The sequence below is a fragment of the Sturnira hondurensis genome, unplaced genomic scaffold (genome assembly GCF_014824575.4).
Source record: "Sturnira hondurensis isolate 20B ecotype Veracruz unplaced genomic scaffold, ASM1482457v3 Scaffold0002840, whole genome shotgun sequence".
Taxonomy (NCBI): domain Eukaryota; kingdom Metazoa; phylum Chordata; class Mammalia; order Chiroptera; family Phyllostomidae; genus Sturnira; species Sturnira hondurensis.
Window position 1 is genome coordinate 27,096,008 of NW_028075471.1, and position 23,204 is coordinate 27,119,211.

General features: G+C 36.1%; 1 protein-coding gene, 1 long non-coding RNA gene and 1 other non-coding gene across 5 annotated transcripts in view; all 3 read right to left on the reverse strand.

The window, feature by feature from the left end:
• Window positions 1-725: 725 nt before the first annotated feature.
• SEPTIN7 (septin 7) overlaps window positions 726-23,204 on the reverse strand; it is an 84,977-nt gene continuing 62,498 nt past the window's right edge. For 2 of the 3 annotated variants that reach the window (XM_037041146.1, XM_037041147.1), the window contains 7 exons: window positions 19,354-19,446; window positions 18,151-18,247; window positions 16,570-16,621; window positions 14,707-14,832; window positions 6,541-6,676; window positions 3,069-3,208; window positions 819-1,754 (listed from right to left, as the gene is read on the reverse strand). In XM_037041146.1, the coding sequence (XP_036897041.1) occupies window positions 1,715-1,754; window positions 3,069-3,208; window positions 6,541-6,676; window positions 14,707-14,832; window positions 16,570-16,621; window positions 18,151-18,247; window positions 19,354-19,446 (684 nt within the window). In that variant the 3' untranslated portion in view covers window positions 819-1,714. Of the gene's footprint in view, window positions 1,755-3,068; window positions 3,209-6,540; window positions 6,677-14,706; window positions 14,833-16,569; window positions 16,622-18,150; window positions 18,248-19,353; window positions 19,447-23,204 lie in introns of all 3 variants that reach the window. The other variant, XM_037041148.1, reaches the window with a different exon arrangement.
• Window positions 3,496-6,533, reverse strand: LOC118983530 (uncharacterized). Its single transcript, XR_005065737.1, has 2 exons — window positions 6,256-6,533; window positions 3,496-6,221 (listed from the first exon to the last, which is right to left on the reverse strand). It is a non-coding gene; the product is annotated as an uncharacterized LOC118983530 (long non-coding RNA).
• LOC118983697 (small nucleolar RNA SNORA30/SNORA37 family) lies at window positions 16,767-16,894 on the reverse strand. Its single transcript, XR_005065766.1, has one exon. It is a non-coding gene; the product is annotated as a small nucleolar RNA SNORA30/SNORA37 family (small nucleolar RNA).

Consider the following 23,204-nt stretch of genomic DNA (forward strand, 5'->3'; position numbering starts at 1 on the left):
TATTTTAGGTAATAAAACATTTTCTAAGACAAGTTTTAACTAGTGATGGCCATCAAGAAAGGATAAATGTTTCCTGTAGTGTCCCCAAATTGTGTTTTAACACCCCATAAAATCTGCTTTAAAAACAGTACCCTGGGGGAACTTACATGCACAGTCAGGATTCTGTACTGTGAGTAATCTTCTGAAAATGTACCGTACACCTTAGATCTGTCTTTCACAGGTAATAGTATCCTTCAAGCATACTATTTAAATCCTTCAGCCTCTGAAGTAAGCAAAAATACTAACTAATCAGAATTATCAGGTACTTCCTACTGCTTGGATCCTTAATTTTAAGTAAGAGAAATGGCAAAACTTTTTAAGATAATGAACTGGTATACATTCATTATTCTTAATGTATGATTATGTTAAGTATTATGTTAAAAATCTACATAATCTGATGCTGGTAAAAAGAAATTATACCACCCTCTTTCCAGACAAAAAAATTTGTTTCCAGAGATGAAAGCTTACCTATGAATGCATTGGGGTTTGTTCTCAGAGAAGTAACATTAATGAGAGAGAGGAATGAGCAGAGAGACACTGAATCTCAAGAAAATCAACACATACACCTGAGTGAAACAAACATACAAAAAAAGAGAGTTGCAATCATATAGTTGAAGTTTCTTCCCAAAATATTCTAGTTTTGTATGGCACCTGCAGAATATTTAAGACCCATACTCTATTACATCACAACATTGTTTATTATGTGAATTTTTTACAATACAAACAAAAAAATACAGAGATGCAATATATGAATACAGCTAAAAGCAGAATGATGACTTTTTTCTTTTTAAGAGGCCATGATTCCCATTTCTAGTAAAATAAAGAGACTGCACATAGATAGAAATAGGTTGGTCGTTAGCTCCACAATTTTGCCTAGAAATGATCTATAAATGCATTTTCCCCCTGCTACTTACCATAAAGTGTAAAAAGGGAATTAAAGGAAGGTTTCCTTTAGATGCTATATTCTATTTTAGCAGGGCCAATATATGGAAAATACCTAAATTAAATGTTATTACAAAAATGAAGCAGTAATGAGATTCTGGCTAAAGAGGGCACTAAATGAGAATAATATATATTTAAAGAATCCAAAACAACAAACAAACAAAAAAGGCTGTTATAAAAAAGCTCTAGGTGCATGGTAAGCATATACGTTCTTTTTTCCATGTGTATTTTTAAACAATGGAAGTGTCAAAAATAGGGTCAACTGTGTTAGACTAAATTACATTATTGTATACGTTGCACTGGATGGAGCCTTTGTATTATAATTGTCAGAGAGAAGCATAGTTTGTATCATATTATGGCAATTTATCCTCGGTGAAAACCTTTCCGAGTCCTTTTATTTTGGAGTATCCTGTAAACAGTCAAACCACCAGAACATGATTGTACAATAGTAAAACGTTTTCTTGCATTAAATTGAAGACATCTGTTTAATTAAAAAAAAAGAAAATGTAGGAAAGGTACTTAGAGCTGTTAGTTTCTAAGTACACAACACCCTAGACAATTCAAGGCATCTTAATCTCCACCAAGAACAAAAAAATAGTAATAATTTTTGTCATGCTGTTAAATCCCTCATTCAGGATAAAACTGGTGCAAACTGGTCAAACGGATCCGACAAACACTGGTGGCCAAGCTGGCGTATTGGCAACTAACACGCAACTGGTGGTGGACGGAGGGTTTAGAAGATCTTCCCTTTCTTCTTGTTCTTTTCCAAGGTTCTAAAGGATTAAAGAAAAATAACCAAAACGACTATGTCATAAACCTTATAAACAACACGTGGTTGGAACAGCTAGCCCAACTACAACTGTTAAATTTTCACACACTACTTTTTCATTTGAAAAACTAAAAGATTTAGAAGTGAACAATGAGGACAGTGCTAGTCCCTAACAGTACTGCCTTAGACATCAAATATTTGACATAATTCCAGGATAAATACAGTAAATATCTGGCAAAACCCCCTTTTCTATTTGACAAAATCGCATTTTCAAGATATGAGAACAATTCTCAAATGAAACAGTGCAAATTTTAAAAAAATCAACTGACATCTAAGGATACAACTGTATCCTTTTCTCCCACTGCCACTTCCACTCTAAAATGCATTTGCTTTTACAATTGTATTTTCCTCTTCTTTGGAGGAAAAGGCCACAGAACAAATGTCTAATCTTGAAAATGTTTAGCAGTGAAAGTAAATTATAGAATTCTTACAGCAATTCAACTTTTCAGTTTTAAATGGTACTAATGAGGGAATAAAACCCCCAAGGTACAGATATTACTGACTTTAATAAATAAAAAGCAAGCAACTTATTAACTATATCAGGAATTAGAAATCCAAATACTTTATCTTAAGAATTTTACTCTAAATAGCTAACTCAACACAAGTAAAACATACCTCTAAATTCATGCAAGATCTCTTTGACAGTGTTCTCTACATGCTCACCCCAAACAGAACACACGACCGTTTGTCCAAAATTTGGAGGGAGAAAGTAGGAAACTGATTATGGTGAGTTAACTGGGAGAATGTTATGATGCAAGTAAATTACAGTTATGAAGAGTGTTAAGTGATGGAAAATGTTTGCAGCAAAAAAAATTATTATTATATCAGACAGATTATATCCATTTGTATTAAAATATTCATTCATAAAAAATATTCACCCATGAAAATAATCATGCTTTGGATGCAAAACAGTGGATGTCGTCTTTTAAAATGTTGTTCTAAAAAATAAATAGGAAAATAATTCTTTACCCTGGTTGGTGTGGCTGGTGTGGCTCAATGGATTGAGTGCTGGTTTGGCAACCAAAGGGTTGCCAGTTAGATTCCCAGTCTAGAGCACATGCCTGGGTTGCGGGCCAGGTCCCCAGTAGGGGAATCGTGAGGGGCAACCACACACTGATATTTCTCTCCCTCTTCCCCCTCTCTAAAAATAAATAAATAAAATCTTTTAAAAAAGTGTCCCCTCTTTAAAAAAAAGAAAATGGAAGAATTCTTTAAAACATTCATACAGACATTTCTTGGGAATCTTGGTATTAGGTACCTTGAAGAATTCTGTTGTTCTAAAATACGTTGTTGGGCTTCCCAGTTTGCTTTCTCGTCTTCAAACTGACGACGTTTTTCCTCTAATTCTTTGTGCTGTGCTTCCAAATTCTTTTTCATTTGCTCATGGCGCCGCTGGAGCTAAATCACAGCATGATATATAAAATAAAACTGGTTAAGAACTCAGGAGCACAAGTGCAAATTATTCATTCCAGTTTTTGTTAGAAGTATGAGCACCAGGTTCTTGTGCTGTAAATTCAGAGTACCATCTGGAAAGCCCTGAGATTCCTCTTCCTGTACGACTTGCCACCCCCAGGAAAGGTCGTCGACCCAAGAGTATAATCTTGAGCAACAGGGAAAAAAGGGTAACAAGTTTATAGTTGTACAGCACTGTATAACAGACCTATCAGTCTCATTTTTCGTTACTCACAAACATGTAGGAAGCTTGGCAGGGAAGACACAACTCTCCCTCCCACTGTAATAATGAGCAAACAGTTTAGAGTTTAAGTTACTTGGCATGTTCATTAGCCAGAAAGTGGCAGGAAACCAGATTTGAACCTGTCTCCTAATTCCAAGTTCAGAAAGCTGACACAAGTGGAAAGAAACCAGAGAGATAAAGACCTGAGAGTTCCAAGATCATGGTAAGGTCCCCTGACAGCTTTGAAACACGGTTCTCAAATATCGGTCTTCATACACGTCACCTGGAGTGCCTGTTAACAACACAGAATCCTGGACCTCACCTAACCAAGTCAGGGTCTCTGGGTGTCTAGAAATCTGTCTTCTCAACAAGCCTCAGTAACTTTAATGCAGGTGGTTCTTCCTACCTTGAGAATTAAGGTAGGAATGCTGGCTGAGAGGTGGGAAACACTCAAGCAAAGTAACTGCAGAAACAAAGAGCTTATCTAAAGGTTCACTAAATAATTTCATCTAGGCACCAGTCAACCTACTTCTGAAGAAAATAGTCATGCAAAGAAAAAAAAATCAGATTAAATCTAACTAAACCAAATACCTAAGAACTACCAAAAATTTTGAGATGTGAAACAATTATGTTCTATTAAAGATCATATTACATCGGTGAGTTAACATCATGAATCTGGATTATAATATAATTTTGCATACAATTTGTTTTCTTAATTATTTTGTAAATCCAAAAAGTGACTTCATATTCATTCTGATGCAAATATTTCATTCAATTCCTACACAACAAAACTAGTAAGATAAATTTAAGCAAATTTGAGCTAACTTCTTCCTGGTGACAACAAGCAAGTTACTAAAAGAACATCATAAAACAGGGAAAGAGGAAAATGCCAACAGTTACTTAAAAGACAAATAGGAAGGACTCAAACACACACAACTCAGAAGAGTTACTGATGGGAAGAAGAGAGATGGACACTGATGAGGCTGTGTTTTAAGCTGGGTAGCAGGTTCGCAGGCATGTCATTCTTTCCCTTTTGTTTCCAGTTCTGTCACATGTAAGTATCTTTTCTGTTACTACATGTATGTAAAAAGTACAGGTCACAATCCCTCACTCTAAAAAACCCGCTGGGTAGAAGAATATGTTTCAAAGTCCAGAATTTTCCAGATTTTAGAAAGACAGCACTACTTACAAAGGTGTACATACAATATTTACAAACCACATCTTGGACTTTCTAAGGTAGCACTCCTACAATCAAACAAACCACTACTTTTTTGCAGTAAAAATATATAAATATTCACATCAAGCAAAATAAAACTATTAGTTCTATGTCTGATTTTGCAGTGTTCAGAGCTTTTTAGGATTTGAAACCATGGACTTGTCTAGTGATAAAGAGTAAACAGAGTTAACAACCATTTCTCAAATGATGGCTGACAGCTCTGTGCATTGACCAAGTCCAGTTGCCCTTCCTCCCAACATGGGAAGGGGAGATGCACAGGCACCCCTCCCGCCAGGGCTGCGGTGTGGGCAGGCCATAGTACACAGGAGGCGCTCAGTGCGGTGCCTTGCGCACTGAGCTGCTGGTTATTAGCTGTGCTCCAAATATCTCCAGCATGAGTGAACTTGAGAAAAAACTGTATTAAACAAGGTTAAATAGGTTTCATCACCTATACATTTGCATACTTATATGGCTTATAGTGCTGGGGAAACTTGGTCCAGATCTCTCTACAGGTAAGTCCTTTCAATGCTAAGAAAGATTTCATCCATCAAAAAAGCATGTTTCTGAAAGCTCACTTTCACCATTCACAGCAGTCGTAACAACTCTTGGAGGTTCTTTGGCTACACTTCCATGACAATTGGTTTATAATTCTTACTCTGGGGCGCAGGCCCTAAAATATTTCTGTATCAAAACCAAATTAAACTATTTTTAGATTTTCATTGGAAAATCAAAGTATGGAGATAATAGATAGATTCACGATTCCTATTTTTATTCCCTTTCTGATATAGATGACTTATTAATTGGTGAAGGGATAGAGACTTATTTAGATTTAGTAACAGGCTGATTAAAAAACCATTAATCTCCAAAATTTTATCTTAGTAACAGCTGCCAGGAAGCTAGTCCTGCGGTACTTGGCAGTCTCAAGCCAGAAGGAGTTATTCCATGTTCCTAATGAATTAAGTCTAAGACAAATATAACAACAGTAAAAGGTTTTTTTAATTAAGAGATTACATGAAAAGCCCAGTAACATAAGAAAATTCTAATGTGAAATAATATTTCCTCACATTTATTGAATACTTCACTCACTCCATGCATTCTGTCTACTCAATGGATTGGATTATGAGTACTTTTGGTTATGGATTAAATCAAGAAGAGTTTCAGTATTTTTATGCAGTAATCATAAAAGCAAAGAGGTAATGTGTAAGGTTATAACAGAATAGATGTGAATCTCCTTAAATATTGCAAATTAATGTTATCCCATATATTTAAAAATAATTTTGAACACAATGATAAGAAATCCATGCTGAGAACACTCTACACTGAAATCACCGATCTGTTTCGTGTTTACCCGCAGTGTCCTTAGATGAGCGCCACGCCCCTTTGCTCTCCCCTCTGACTATCATCGACCCGGGAAGGTTCAATGATGACAGGCCCCTTGTTCCTCATGCACATGCAAATAAGTCTGATCTGTTATTATCCTAACACTAGCTTTTATTCTTACATCCACCCAAAACTGTGATCTTTACTTTTCTTATTTTGAATATATAGAATGACTTAAACATTTCATTTTTCATAACGTGCTCATTATGACTAATGATTCAGTGTAAGCATTCTATTATTCTTTCTATCAAGTATACTTTTGTCCACTTACATAATGAAGTTTATACATATTATAAATACAGTGCTTGGTTTCCTTTCTCTGTTTCATTACATTAGGGTGTTATATTCAATTTGGAAAAATATTTAAAGAAAGGTTATACTATCTATGAGTTTTATTAACAATATTATTTTGACAAGGACTACTGCATCTATAAGAAGTGGAAACATTAGGTTGATCACCTCAGCTTCAGAGTCCTTCAGTTTCTGAACTTTTTCTTTGACCTTCATCTCAAACACCTGCTCCATCTCCATCTCCATCTTCTTCATCTTAGCTACGTGCTCCCTTCTTTCTTCTTCCATTTGTGCCAGAGGGCTCCTGTTATGAACATGAAGAATCATCATTACATGTCCAGAAATAAAAAGCTAACACAAATCTCTGATGAAAACAAATGACATACTGTATGCCAATTACTAAAACCTCCAGTTTCTCATAAATAAGTTTTAAAATGTTTCAATTATTCTGATACTACCAATAATACAGACTTGATGTTTCATATGTAAATGTTAAAAATTCTTTAGAAATTTTAAAATTTGTAAATATTTATAATCTAGAACTTCCCAAAATTTCCTATCTAAACTTGAGTCTCTAGTAAATAATTATGAAAATAGACCTAAACAACAAAGGCAACTGTTAGTGGGACATTTCTCTAAACCTAGTGCTTTTCAAATCTAAGAATGACCCATTAAATAAAGTGTGGAAGGAAAATGGAAACATTCCAAACTACATTCACAAAATGGAAAAGTAAAAGAAAATTGTTTCATTTTGTATTTTCTTTAAACAAAATTTTAATGCATTGAGTTAATAAAGTATATGCAGAATATTTCTAGTTCTATGAATCTCTAAGTGTTATGATCTCATCTTCTAAGACAACTACTGACATTACAATTACACTGTTAATTAACAATAATTCAAATTTATTTTGGTAACTGAAACGACATGCTGGAAATGACTACCAGCCAATACCTGCAACATTCTTCATTTAAATTACAGAATATTTCTAGTCGACTTCAGTAACTTTCATGCTCTTGAAAATTTATTCCTCCTAACTCAAATATTTCACTTAAAGATGTTCACAGTGATAAAACACACACACACACACACACACACACACTCTCACAGGATGAGAAGAAAACAAATGTCTTGACAATTATTTTCGATATGCCAGAAAATAGATACAAGCATAGTTAAACAAAAGTAGTTCAGTATTTCATTGACATTGAAAGTCCACCAGCTCAAATCCCTGCACAATTTTGTTCAAAATTTTCACGTTGAAAAATAATACACATGAGCTTTATGTTAAAGCTAGTATATTTACAAACCTGAGAGAATGCCAACGTTTGTGTAACCCTACTATAGCCCGGGGGTCCAGAGAAAAGTGTGCCCTGAGGCTTGGAGGAGCTCGGAAAACTAGTGCACATTAAGACAACTTATCAGGCAGCCTCTTTTCCAACTCTGCTAATAAGAAATGTTTAATTGGCCTCCATAAACACAGGCTTTGACCACTGAATTTTACATATTAAATTGGTGAATTTTATCTCAATGAAGTGATTAAAAACTTGAATCATGGCTGAAAAACAAAATCAGGTCTTAAATATCACCCATGAGGCAGATCCATATCTGACAAACACTGAATATGCTGACGTCTCTCCTTATGAGGCTGAGTATTTCCGACCCTTACGGCACATGTCCTCCCTGTGAAAAAGGACAGGAGAGCTCGAGAGGAAACAGAAAACAAGAGCAACAGGACAGAACTTCGGCTACTGCTTTCTCTTAGCAAAACAGAATGGACAAAGACGTGATATACCTGTGATCAAGGCAGCATGTCTTTGCAGTTAGTGTAAATCAGAACAAAATGTTATTTGACTAGCAGATACTTCTTCAAAACTTATAAACCGGCAGTATAGTTTAACAATTAAGCAATGGATAAGAAGTTCTGAAAATGAAACTAAGCCAAACATTAACTTAGAATAAGAACTTTCATTCAAAAAGTACGGTTAACAAATAACAAAATTTTAAATGTAAATGTCATTATTTCAATAAAAGCCAATGAGACCCTTTAAATAATGTATTTCTAATCATTACAGCCTCAGAGCTCTTGGACAGAGTGTCACAAAATGCCCTAAAGTGACATGCCAAGTACATGCATGTTCACATGTGTGCACACGGGAGCATTTTTCTGGTGAGAGGGTCCAAAGCTGCTGTCAGACTTTCAAAAAGGGTCCATAATCTCACTTCTTCCACCTTCTAAAACTGTTTATAGAGTCTAGAGAATAATCAAATAACTATTTCTGAACTGAGTCTTAATACCTGAATATAACTGAATATGTATTTAAGCAACTTAAGATTATCCAACAATATTGTTAAATCAATTTGAATTGAAAACAAATAGTTCAAGACTGTAAATATATTTTAAAAGTTAGAATTCAGCCCTGGCCCATGTGGTTTAGGCGTTTGGAGGGTCATCCCAGAAACTGCAAGGTCATGACTTTGATTACCAGTCAGAGGCCCAGGCTCAGGTTGTGGGTTCAGTCCCCACTCAGGCGCATACAGAGTACCTACTGATGTTTCTCTTCCTTTCTCTCTCCTTCCCTTATTCTCTCTTTACAATCAATAAGCATGTCCTCCAGTGAGGACTAAAAATAATAATAATAATAAATTAGACTTCAGATAGAATTATAATTTTAAAGTTAAATATATATTCCTACTTATAACAACCTATCTATAAAATACTCTTTTAATTTTATCCTTGTAAGAAAAAAGGCAATTCACGTAAATCTGAAGAATTAATAGTAAAATCTGCACATGAAAAGGCTACCAGTTTACCAAGAGTAAACACTGTCATCTAAATTATTATTTAAATTATTATTATTATTTAAATTATTATTTAAATTATAGAACACTTTTATAGCACAGAAACATGCTATAATGCTCTGAAATTTGCTTTGAAATAGAACATTTAAATATTTAAAATTTCTATATACTAAACCTGCTATGTCTTTGGAAAAACAGCCACTTACATGCCTTCAACTGTGTCATATGTAAAAAAAAAAAAAAAAAAAAAGCCCTGGCTGGTGTAGCTCAGTGGACTGATCGCGGGCCTGTGAACCACACAATCGAGGTTCGATTCCCAGTCAGGGCACATGCCTGGGTTGCAGGCCAGTTCCCGGCAGGGGACACACCAGAGGCAACCATACATTGATGGTTCTCTTTCTCTCTCCTTCCCTTCTGCTCTAAAGATAAATAAATAAAATCTTTTTAAAAATTGTTAGTAATTATACCAAATTATAAAACTAAACATGCTATAAAATTATCTTCTTAAACCTGCTCAAATTTCTAAACCTATTTAAATACACGAATGCATACTTTTAAAGTAAATTTGTAGTATTTCACATTTGCAATATTTTAAGTTTTTGGTCTTGTAAAAATATGACGCCTGATCAAAAGAACTGATATGCCAGAATCATATTTTACAAATGGTCACATATACCCAAAAATGAATTTTTGAAACCTCTCACCAGTCAAAATGATCTTTCAAATGTAATTTTTAAATAAATCGCTTTCACTTCCTGTCATCCTTATTAAAGTGATATTTAGAAGTAATAGAAAATTATGTTTCTAATACAGAAAACACAGGTAAAAGGATCACTTTTAGTCATCATATTTCTTTTTTTCCCCAAATAAAATCATTTTAATTAGATGGCTGGAAAAAAAATTTAAATTATATTACCTGCCTGCTTTTTAATGGGAAAGTCTTCTTCATACTCTGATACACTAAAGCTTATTAACCTAAACTTGTCAGAGAAATTTAAAACAACTCAACTAAAGAAATTAAAAAGCATGGTAAAGTTTTATCTTTTTTTAAAAAAAGGATATAACAAGAGAAATTAGTATTAGATGAGACAAGATCAACAATTTTTCAGATTTTAACTATGTAATCTAAATGCTGGATTTCCCCCCAGCTTTATTAGATACAATTGACACAAAATATTGTATAAGTTTAAGGTGTACATGTGATGTGTAAATCTTGTTGTAAATCCTTCCAAAATATAATTGTTCCAGGGCCATTCATGTAGCATAAAAATATATTTTCAGACATAAAGACCAAATATTTTTACTTTCAATCTATAGTTCAGTACACTCTACAGTCCATCCAAAACTACCTCACAAAATTAAATATCAGATGACTCAATGTATTTTACTACTCAATACCTGATTATTAAAAAATTAGCTTATATTCTAAAACCAAAGTGGGATTAGTACTCTATGGAGTGCACAGTGCCACACAAAAGTTAATATGACTATAATTTTGAATAGATTCATATGTATGTGCAGTTGACCCTTGAACAACATGGTTTTTAACTTCTAAATGGATCTCCCTGCAATAAATGCCTGAATTGTTTTCAATCCCCCGCTGGTAGTCTACAGAGGCAGCAGGCTGTCTGCATTCATTACCTATGTCATCTTATGAGACTTGAGCATTTGCAGATTTTGATATTAGGGTGAAGGGGGGCTGGAAACAATCCCCTATAGATACCGAGGGAGAGCTTAAGCTTTTGGGGAGGCAAAATTTATACATAGGTTTTTGACTGTACAGGGGTCAGCATTCCTAACCCTCCCTTGTTCAAGGGTCAAAAGTATATGTGTGTATACATATATTGTATAAGGGCCATGAAAAAACAGGTCCATCAATAATCAGATGAATAAATGACTCTACAGCTCATTTCTTTTCTCAAATTGCCTGTAGATGCTACTTTAGACAGCATCCAAAGTAACAAAGTAATCAAAATGACCCCCTCTTTCTTAAAAAGAACCAAAGAAACTGTCTAATTTAGTGGTCTTCAAACTGAGGTCCCTATATGAAATCTTCCAAGAGTTACCTCAGCTTCCGCAGTTTTAAGAGAAATCAACTTCTAGATCCTCACCTTTCATACAGTCTTGCTTAAAGGGATGGAACTGAAATTTCCAAGTTACAGAGAGCCCATCTCTCACTTTACAAAGGAAAGGCTTTCTCTTACCCATCCCTTACCTAAGGTACATTGTCCCAGGTGTACCTGGAGGTGTGAAACTCCCAGGTGTACCTGGAGGTGTGAAACCCCCAGGTGACCCTCAATGATTAATAAAACACGACAACATAAACCCACAGATTACATCTCCCAGTATTAAACATGTTTCCATCAATGATAAAGGGTAGTGCTGAGTGTTAGAAATGTGGTGTTTGGGTCCATGTCAGGATGCTCTGTGTTCAAATACACAGCAGAGGGAAGCAGGTGGATGACTGGCAATTCATTTCAGGACTTAACGAGCCTCTTCTACTCCAAGCTCCCTAGCACCATTATCAAAGGATGCACTGCTCCAGAGGGAAGGGTCCCAGGAAGGTCATACAGAGCAGCAACAAGAAGCCTAAACTCACATTTGCTTACTTCACATATTTATTACCCATTTCTTTCAGTTATTCACGATGAGTCTTTAGCTATAAAGAAAAGCACCTTACATAATCAGCAAAAGCACCGTTAAGTTGCTGGTAGTGACTTTTTTTTTTAAGTCAATTGGAACATTTTCTAAAATTGCTGATTTTTAAGACAATATAAGATACATAGCCTATGGATAAAAGTTCCAACGGACTTCTTTCAGATTTATGTATTATGCAATAAAGTAATAAAAACCTAATTTAACATAGCAGATCAATACCTATTATGACAGTCATTCCCCAGATGGTTCAATCTTTAAAAGTATTTGTTTTTCTACTTACTATTAACACAAAATAATATACTAACTCCTAAGGCAATTTGCTTTTTAGCAGTACAACCATTTTCACAGGCACAGTTTGGACATGATTTATCTCATTAAGAAATAAATTTCCAACAGAATTCTACTTTTTATGTTTTCACCTGGGTTACAGTTTAACTCAAGTGATCCACACTAGAATTCCATATATGCAGAAGAATTTTTAGCAACACTAAGTTTTATTACTTTTTTTCTGAAGTACATGCAACCAACAGCAGAAATACCCCAGCACTACTTTAAAAGCTTTATTTTTGAAATATGAAAACAAATAATTTCTTATTTCTAAGTAGTGAACAAATGTTTGAAAGAAGAAAAATAAACAGTGCATATATTTAATGAAAAATATGTCATTTCCCTTTAACATATAAAATTATCCGATTTATTTGTTTTTCTTAAAAGTTAAAAAAAGTCCTGCCCTGGCTGGTGTGGCTCAGTGGATTGAGCATGGGCTTGAAGACCAAAAGGTTGCTGGTTCAATTCCCAGTCAGGGCACATGCCTGGGTTGTAGGCCAGGTCCCCAATGAAGAGTGCGTGAGAGGCAATCACACACTGATGTTTCTCTCCTTCTCTTTCTCTTTCCCTTCCCCTCTCTCTAAAACTAAAGAAATAAAATCTTTTTAAAAATGGTAAAAAATCCTTAAGCTAGTGAAATGCATTTAAAATGGATTAGGATTGGGTCACTTTGTAATTTATAATTGTCTAACCATTATGTTGTACACTTGAAATTAATATTGAATGTCAACTGTAATAGAAAAATAGGGTAAAATAAAAATGTAAAGACCTGACTGGCTTTTTAAGAATATATTTTAAAAAATTAAACAAAATAAAGTGGATTAGGATCTTGTTAAAAATATTACGATGGATCCTTCCACTTTTATGATAAAGCTGAAGCAAATTTTGCTTAAAAAAAAGTAAAAAGTCTTTTTCTCATGTGCTGAATCTTACCTCAAATACAATCTTGTATTTTAAATATTAAAATATTGTTAAAGTAATAACCAAATCAAATTTTCCTAGAAGTCAAGATTTTACAAAGCATGAATTACTAATAACCTATGTCAGAATCACCTAAGGCTTTTATTAAAAATACAAACCTGGCCCTGGCTGGTGTGGCTCAGTGGATTGAGCATGGGTTCGATTCCCAGTCAGGGCACAAGCCTGGGTTGCAGGCCAGGTCCCCAGTGGGGGAATTGTGAGGGGCAACCACACACTGATGTTTCTCTCCCTCTTTCCCCCACTCTCTAAAAATAAATCAATAAAAATACAAACCCGCAGGCCCATCCCCCATCTACTGAATCAGAATCAGTTGCTAATTATTGAACCTAGAAAATTACCTTTTAAAAAATCTCTCACACAAGATCCTTGAAGCCAGAAAACCTAGGTGTTCATCATTAAAGTTCCTCAAATAAGCATGCTATATCAGCACAGGAAGAAATTCAAAGTTAAGTAAGAAATTAGGGTCTATGACCCCTAAATCAGTAAGAAAATGTGGAAGAAAATAAACATGGAGGTAGGCCTAAGACCAGTTTTAAAAGAGAAGTGCTGGTGACTGCCAGAGACTATTTACGCGTTGTGTGCTTTCTTCTGAAATGTAAAGGCCATGTGGAGACATAACCAAACAGGGAACATTTTCTTCTCCATTGTGAGGGATGTGGGCCACTGCAGAACACAGTACCGCTACTCGGGGGGTTTGCCTTTCTCATTATTTATACATATGATCCTCCAGATTATCCTTTAATGGTAGTAACACTTGGCTACACATGTACAAACACATTCGACAAAGACATTGTCAAAATGGTCTTCGTAACACTTATGATCCTCAACGATCCCAAGTAAAGAAAAACAGGGCACAGACACTGCTACCCCAGTGCCCTGGCCCATCTCCCCTACCCAGCCCCTGGTACAACCACCCCTCTGTGGGGTGAAGCACGCACTTGGTGGTCGCTCACAGCATTCCACCAACAGAGGAAATCCACACTCCAGCGGACTAACTCCGTGTAAACACACAACAGGAACAGTGAAAGTAGTGAAGAGGACCAAGGCTACATTCATCTACATGTTTCTTTTGTTTGGTCCCGTCCCTTGCTTCTGTATGATGTTAGTGAAAACTCTGCTATCAAAAAGGCTTATTTGAAAAAGACATAAGAAAAGGTAGAAGCTCTACATTTAGCCTCCTTCAGGAGACAATGAGATACTTATAAGTACAATGGGTTAAGAGATCTTGATAGTAACTTTTCGTCTTCCCTTAAAAAAAGGTATTTTCTAAAAGAGCTGTTTGATTTCTAATTAGGCTATATACAGATTATGAGGATGATGGCAAAGGACCAAAAGGGAATACAAGGCTCCTTCTCTTAAAAAACAAGGTAATAAAACACTTCCTCTAACAATTAAACAGTAAAATATTAAACTGCCAAAACAAAGCCTACCACCAATATAAATTCCTGCTGTTGTGCATACGGAAAATTCCTATATTCTATTGAGTAGTGAGGAGAAATTTGATGAAAATGAAATAACTATAAACCACATAAGTGATACCTTTTCTGAAGGAAACAATGCATACTTACTTAGTAAGCTGCCCTTTATTCTTGTTATTATCAACTCCATTGTAAGTCACAGCCGCCAGTTTTCTGCTCCGGTAGTTCTCATAGTGTACATTATTAGTGACGTCTTTCAAGTCCTGCATATGTGTTCTGTCATAAATAAATAACAGAACAAGAGTTTGCTTCTACTGAAAAGCAGAGCAAGGTACATACAATACACTAACTTGACAACAATGGAAATTTAGGCTCTAAATGAGAATTTAAGAGCCATAAATCCCCTCAAAGCAGTTACTAAAGATGACATTTCTACCGAAGAGTATTCACCTTTATAATACAGTTAAGTGCTCACTAAACATCATTGATATAGGTTCTGTGACTTTAAGCAAAATGAAGTATAATAAAACCATCTGTACTACAGCCTAACAGATATAAATAAGAGTTAAGTTCCTATGGCGTCTCAGCATTATCACAAAAAAAAAAAAACACTGAATAAAGCGACATTATTCAAGGATCTGCTGTATATATTTTATTTTACTAGAGATGGGAAATAGATCAGCTTCTACTAAAGCTCATAAAACCAAAAGAAACTCTTTTCTCTTAGCAGTATTAATATCTGAGTTTTTACTACTGTAATAAATTCCCAGGGACACTTTAGATCAAATATCAAGTTGAATTCAAACTGGGGAATTTTAATTTAGAGCAAGTTTCTGTTTATTCAAACTGTCCAGTGAATGTGGTATCTTGGTTAAATGATTGTTTGTACACAGCATTTTCATAATACATCAAATCAATACATATAAACTGTACAACACATAAGGCAATTTCATCATTCCTCAGTGATGCAAGATGCTAAAGACAACCTGAGCTGCCGAGTGAGGTCCTTGCACAAAGCAAGTTCTTGAACACACGTGGTGTGGCAGTACTATGTATCATCTGATCCTCCCTTTCCTCACCACCCATTCCTGCACCTGCCATCTGCAGTCTCCACCACTTTAATAAAACTCCGTCTGGGAGACTAACATAAAGGTGTACTCTTTTTATTCTTCCCGCTATCCAGGGAACATGTACTATGCCTTTCCCCTTTGTGAACAGAATGTGATGTTAAATCACTCTGGTTCAATCCCTACTATCTCACATTTCCATGCAGTTCTCTGACAGTTTACTTTCCCCACCCAGCTGTAAGTCTGGGTTTTCCTCAAGTCTCCTCCCTCTTTGTACTCTGCTCCTTGATGACCTTATCCCCTCTCTCTGGCCACCAATTACACTGAAAGCTCTACCCCTTCTCCACTTCAGCCAAGTCAGGCAGCTCCTTACTCTAAGCACAGCCAGTGGTTGGGAATAAATAGCTAGAACTAATTTGTCACCGACTTTCCAGACTTGGAGGTCCACTGCCATGGGAGCTCTCTTCTTAGCCATGAGTCAAGACTATCTTTCCTTGGTTGTCACTCATTTTTTGGTTGTCAGTATATGTTATAGTTGACACCATATAATCTCTTCAACTATAATCTCATCACAAAAACATGCCTTCAAACATAGCCTTCCCTTCTACTTCCCCAAACTTTTCACATTAAAGAAGAGCAAAAGTCTTTTCCTTTCTACTTTATTTAACCCCATCAGTATTAAAACCTCATGAGAAAATAAAATGATAGCCACATTTTTCCTATATATCCCTAGCTACATTGTATATTTTTTGCTAATGACTTTAAACCCTAGTGAAATAATCCAAGTTGTCTCCATGCACTGCTTGCTTACTTACTTGCTTCATTCAGGGTTAGAATGAAGACACTTTAAATTAGCTACATTTATATAAGGCAAAAACTAATCTGCCCAACTCTAACTTTACCTAGGAGGAAAAAAAGCTGCTTATTTTCATATTCTCACACTTACCTTATCAACATATTTCTTAGAATTGTGAAATCACAATGTTCACCATTTTCAACTACAAAAAAGAACAGACCACATACATTATTTCCACTAACCCCAGGCTTTTCAAAGGGTATTTCACAGAAAAAAAAATGGGGTAACGACAATAAGAGCATATACAAAATAGCTTAGATCAGTTTTTCATTAAGATTTTACTTTTCCTCTGTGCCACTGAATGATAGTGACACTGCACAGTTCCAGGGCGAGGACACATCTAAGGGTTTTTCTTTCAGCACCAGCTACCAAATCCTGGCCCCACTGCCTGGGGGAGGACCTGCGAAAGTGCTGTTATTAAGGTTCAACACTGTAATACAGTAGTTAATTTAAGGACCTGCCAGGCAAGTCTACTACAATATTGCTTTATTATAGTTTAATCCTTAGTGATAAAAATATGTAAACCCAACAAATGAGCTCTTCAGAACGACACTTTTGAGATTCTGAAAGGGGAGATTATATCTTTTTCTTTCATATCTTTTTTCTCTTGGTAGAGAAGACATTAATTCCATGATAAAACGCATTTTAAAAGTTTAGTGTAGGCTGGGGGAAGTAAAAGGGAAATCACTTTAGAAAAACCTCCTTAAGCTAACTAGCCAAAATGAAACTTCCATCTTTGTGGGGGAAAAAACCCTAAAACTAGAAATACAAAGCAAATTCTTCAGCACAGATTTCAAGGGTTGTAGAAGTTCAAAACCTCAGCTCAGCAAGTGAAGGTTCCCTGGGGATAAGGGAGCTAGGAATGAGTCCAGCGTCACTGGTAAAGTAAGTCACTGATAAGGATGGTAACTTGGAACCATGCCTTAAAAATTATAGAAATTTTCAGAGTAGTAACAAATAGATAAAACAATCATGACTCAATCTCGGTTCCAAGTTACTGTAACACAGAAGATTTTCATCTTTTTCTTAGGTTAAACTAATATAATAAATACAAACTTGGGAAACACATCTATATTACCAGGAGATTTCTGAGATTTGATGCTACAGCTACAATTTTTACTGGTATTTAAAGCCTTTACAAAATTAGTAGAGGATCTCTTAGTAATGATTTATTTTAACTCTAAAGATCTGAGGTAAAAAAAGGAGACATTTGTCCTGAGGAAAGCAAACTGTGAATGCTTTAATCAGGCTTATGAAAGTTGTTTGCAATCATTCTCGAATGTCCCCGCCCCACCGGACACTCAGATAAACGAGAGATCTTTTCTCCAAAATTGTGTTCATTATCAGAAAGTTTATCACATCTCTTAGAAGCAATCTTTAGAGCCCCAATGAAGAACACCTGCATTATAAGTACGTTTTCAAATCAGAAAACAGAAACAGACCTAATGGTGGGGTGGTGGTGGGAGGTGGGGCACTGACAAGTGACTTCTGAAGTGTCACAGTGTTAGGGTTTAGCGCACACTTGACTTAGTAGGACAGAGAAATCTGAGAAAGTGCAATGTTTGAGAAAATGAGACTAAATGAAATGGAATTCACAACTACCTTAGAAATTCTAGAATGTATCAATACAGTGAGCTCTAATAGAAAGTCATTCACTAAAGAAAACTTTACCTTCAGCAACACCCCAAGGATACTGCCTTCCTCTGACCCTTTTGCCGTTAACTTCGATGATAGTATTACTACCAACCACAGCAAGAGGTAAACGGTCCTATAAAACAAAGTATTCTTGTTCAAATACATCTCTGTAGTCCTCACAAACTTAAGAATAAAAAAATCACATTACTCAACAGACTAGCAAAACAATTAACACAACAGTCTCTACATTCATTTGTATAGGGCATCCTATCACTACTTAGTAACCTGCCTTTACATAGCATTCTCACCAATGTAAACAACAAATAAAATTATATTTTCCCTGAAGATTTTAGAATACTAAAGCATATACTGATGAAATTATTTTTTAGAAAATCATTCCATAAAGTTGTCCCACACTGAAAAAACTAAAAAAGGTTAAAAAAACATACTGGCAGATAGAGGGAAAATGGCACTTGTGACTTGCCCACCTACCTGGTCATAAAACCACCCCCACAGCCCTGGAAGCAGCAAACACCACACTTGCTAAAACCTACCACTGACAGGCCAATGGCAGACCTGGGAGGCTGAGTTGTACTCATCTGGAGTAGCAGAATACAGTCTTTCAAAATTCTTGTGGCTCCCAGAAATACATAAACATTTTATGTAAAAATAGACATTTTATAAAATCTCGGAAATTCTTTATTGGTAGGGTATGAATATTTCATTATTCCAGGATAATTATTTGCTTATATAATGCTATCAATGCATCATTTTTAGGGCCAGGGAATACAGGACACCAGTATAAACAAAAAATAGAGAAAATTATGTTGGTATAGATTTTTTTGGTTGGTTTTTAGAGAAGAACAAAAGAGAACATATTTTTGCCTGACTCTCAAAACCAACGAATAAGTAAGCATAATAGTGCTTAAGAATAAATCCTCTCCATTCTCATTATCTGTTTTTTAAAGGGAAAAATTATAAGAAAACAGGTAATTGAAAACCATATAAAGATTGGTATTATTCAGTATTATTCACCTCTCTATTCCATATGATGCCTTATTACATATAAGAGTCACTCAACAAAGTTGACTGCAAAGTTGAATTCAACACAGAATAATCGCCCAATTCATTCTGTAAGCCAACAACTTAAAAACACTGATATTTCTGGTGTTTCTAGTGGATATTACAGTGTTTTTAAGTACCCCAAACTTTTTAGTATGTGTATGAGAATGAATCTACCTTTATCTTCTTAACAAGCTTATTTTCTTCTTCATCATCTGTCTCTGGAAATTCATATATTTTAATTTTATGTTCTTGGATTTCTTTCATTATCTAAAATGGAAGAGAAAATTAGCAAAAGAGCACCACACATAATTAGTACATTAGCTTTATTTTTATTATACTTTGCTTATGTTCCTATGAGCCCTCAGCCTTAGATCCTTTACTGTTTTCCAGTGATGCAGAAATTGTAATCTAAAAACAAAATATTACGCTGCTCCTTAAAAAAACCATAAAGTTGAAATATAAATACCACTGCCAAAATTCAATTACTTCAGAAGTGTTAAAGTCATGTGGTTATAATACCAAGAGAGTTCTAAACACCATGTAAGATTCCCAAAAGGGCTTTCTCTAGTTGATTTCTACTACAATGGCTTTAGGCCCTTTATTTATAAGGACTGAGATTCTTTCTCTAGATTTGGCTCTCTCTATTTTACTCAGCTGAATCAATAAAGCTTAAGCTCACCTAAACTTTTTAGTAGAATTTTGCTAAGGTAAGTGAAACAAAATGCAATATTGGCTTCAGGAGAAAACTTTCACACTATCAGAAAACATCCTGACTTCCAGCCAAGATGGAGGCATAGGCGGAAACACTGCCTCCTCGCAAAGCCAAGTTTAAAGACAACAAAGTTTTAGTAACAAAAATGCAGCCAAAACACAGAAATTTGAACTGTACAGAAGTCCGACAACAACGAACTATTCAGCTAGACAGGTAAGAGGGGTGGAGTCAGCAGCGGAGCAGGGTCAGGAAAAGGTGGCCAGACCCACCCAGGGGTGCAAGCAGTGGTTGGCGGATCCCAGGCAGGGGGTGGCAATGAGCGGACCCAGTGAGGGCACAGGGCGGCTGGATGACCATGGTCACACATTCGAGCGCAGATAAAATAAACGAAGGAGCAAGCAGTGAGACAGACTGCTCAGGCTAGGGCCCCAGCAACGGGAATTAGAGCCTGAAAGCACCAACTGGAAAGACTTTCTGGGTCAAGGTGCCGGGAGAGATTGGTTAGAGAGACCCACAGGGTCCTGGAGGGTACACAAGCCCACACACCTGGGAACCAGCACCAGAAGGACCCAATTTGCTTGTGGGAAGCAGCAGAGGGGACAGAAATCTGAGAACAGAACAAACTCCATTGCCCCTCTCTGACCCCGCTCCCAAATACAGCATCGCAACCCAGCAACCTGGGTCGCCCCACCCTGGTGAACACCTAAGACTCTGCCCCTTACATGGAACAGGCGCGAACAGACCAAAACATTATGGCTCAAGAACAGCTCAAAACCCCAGAGCCAATAATTCTAAGTGACCAAGAGAGCCAAACTTTCAGATGCACAGTTCAAAACACTGGTGATCAGGATGCTCACAGAACTGGTTGATTTTAGTCACAAATTAGAGGAACAAATGAAGGCTGAACTAATTGAAATGAAGGGAAATGCAGAGGTAACCAATAGTGATGGAAAAGAAACTGGGACTCAAATCAATGGAGTGGATCAGAAGGAAGGAAAAAATGACCAAACACAAAAGAATGAAGAAACAAGAATTCAAAAAAGTGAGGAGAGGCTTAGGAACCTCCAGGACATCTTTAAACGTTCCAAAATCCGAATTATAGGGGTACCAGAAGGGGAAGAGGAACAGCCACAAGTGGAAAACATATTTGAACAAATAATAAAGGAGAACTTCCCCAGTCTGGCAAAGGAAATAGACTTCCAGGAAATCCAGGAAGCTCAGAGAGTCCCAAAGAAGTTGGACCCGAGGAGGAACACACCAAAGCACATCATAATTACATTAGCCAAGATTAAAATGAAGGAGAGAATCCTAGAAGCAGCAAGAGATAAGGGGACAGTCACCTATAAAGGAGTACCCATCAGACTGTCAGCGGATTTCTCAAAAGAGACCTTCCAGGCAAGAAGGGGCTGGAAAGAGGTATTCCAAGTCATGAAATTCAGAGACCTACAGCCAAGATTGCTCTATCCAGCAAAGCTTTCATTTTGAATGGAAGGGCAGATAAAATGCTTCTCAGATAAGGTCAAGTTCAAGGAGTTCATCATCACCAAGCCCTTATTATATGAAATGTTAAAGGGACTTATCTAAGAAAAAGATAAAAAAATATGAACAGTGAAAGGACAGCAAACTCACAGTTATTAACAACCACACCTAAAACAAAAGCAAACTAAGAGGACAGCTAGATCAGGAGTGGAACCATAGAAATGGAGATCACATGGTGGGTTAGCAACAGGGAAGTGGGAGGGGGAGAAGGTACAGAGAATAAGTAGCATAGACGGTAGGTAGAAAATAGACAGGGGGGAGGGCAAGAATAGTATGGGGAATATAGAATCTAAAGAACTTGTGACACATGGACATAAACGAAAGGGGGGAATAGTGGGGGAGGGGTGTGCAGGGTAGAGGGGAATGAAGGGGGGGAATAGAACAACTGTAATGGCATAATCAATAAAATATATTTAAAAATAAAAGAAAACATCCTTGCATGAACATGTGCATATACACATATCAAGAAGTAACAAATACAAGAACAGGCAAGTGCATGGAGAAAATATGCTCTGGAAATGAATGAGCTAAGGTAAGGCATTAAAGAAGGAGATGCAGGAAAAAGAAAGACAACTTATTAACATTAGAAATAACCTAGTTCAAGTTAGTTTATTTCATTCAAATACTCTACATTCTAAATAGAATATGAATATTCAAATGATGTTTAACTACCTACCCTATTGAAACTCATGACAAACCAGTAACTGACAGGCCTAGAACTAGCTCCCCACCGAGTTCTATAGTGTGGGGAGCTACACTACACCTAGTGTGGTATATTAGTGCTATTCTCACTGCAAGGGTTCCGCAGCAGCAGTAAAGGGAACCTAAACACAATGTGTTACATGGCTACTATAGTACATAGAAATAAAACTGCCACTAAAAAAAAGAAGAGGACCACACATGTTTTACAACTGTGGTATGTATCTATATAGAAAAAACATGAGATTAAATAATAATGTGTCAAATGCACAACTAGAATAAAAAAGAAACACTAAAAGTTGGGTCTAAGAGCAGAGGTTCTTAATGAGAGGTTGTATATTAAAAGGGCTTGAATGAGGCCCTGGCTGGTGTAGCTCAGTGGATTGAGCATTACCCTGTGAACCAAAGGGTCGCCAGTACAGTTCCTAATCAGGGCACATGCCTGGGTTACGGGCCAGGTCCCCAGTAGGGAGAAAGTGAGAGGCAACCGCACATGGACATTTCTCTCCCTCTCTTTCTCCTTCCATTCCCCCCTCTCTAAAATTAAAGAAATAACTTTTTAAAAAAGGGCTTGAATGAGCATCTTCAAAATAACAAACTCCAAAGCCCCATCTCAATATATAGAACCAACTGGTTAAGGATACAATACCATAACTAATTCTGAAAAAGTTCTCTGGATGAGTTTGATAGGTACCCTGGGTTAAGAACCATATTTTTAAGCATATGAGAAAAAAATCATATAACCATTACAGTGTAACCAATTTGGAGGTAGAGATCACTACTTGTTCATCATTTTTGTTAAGTTCTTAGTACTATTCTAAATCAAGATACATAAAAATCTTGATTTGGGGGAGAAATGTGTGTGTACCTAGAGATACATAAAAATATCTAGAAGGAGAGACATGTATATGATTAGTATTTGTACCTATGAATAGCACATTACAAAATAAAAATGGGAATGAATATAGGGAGACATATACTTCTGGTGGAAATACCAAATATAGTAAAAACAGTGTACTAAAACAGTATAAATATTTAAACAAATTTAACATAATTTCAAAGCAAATTTCAGGCT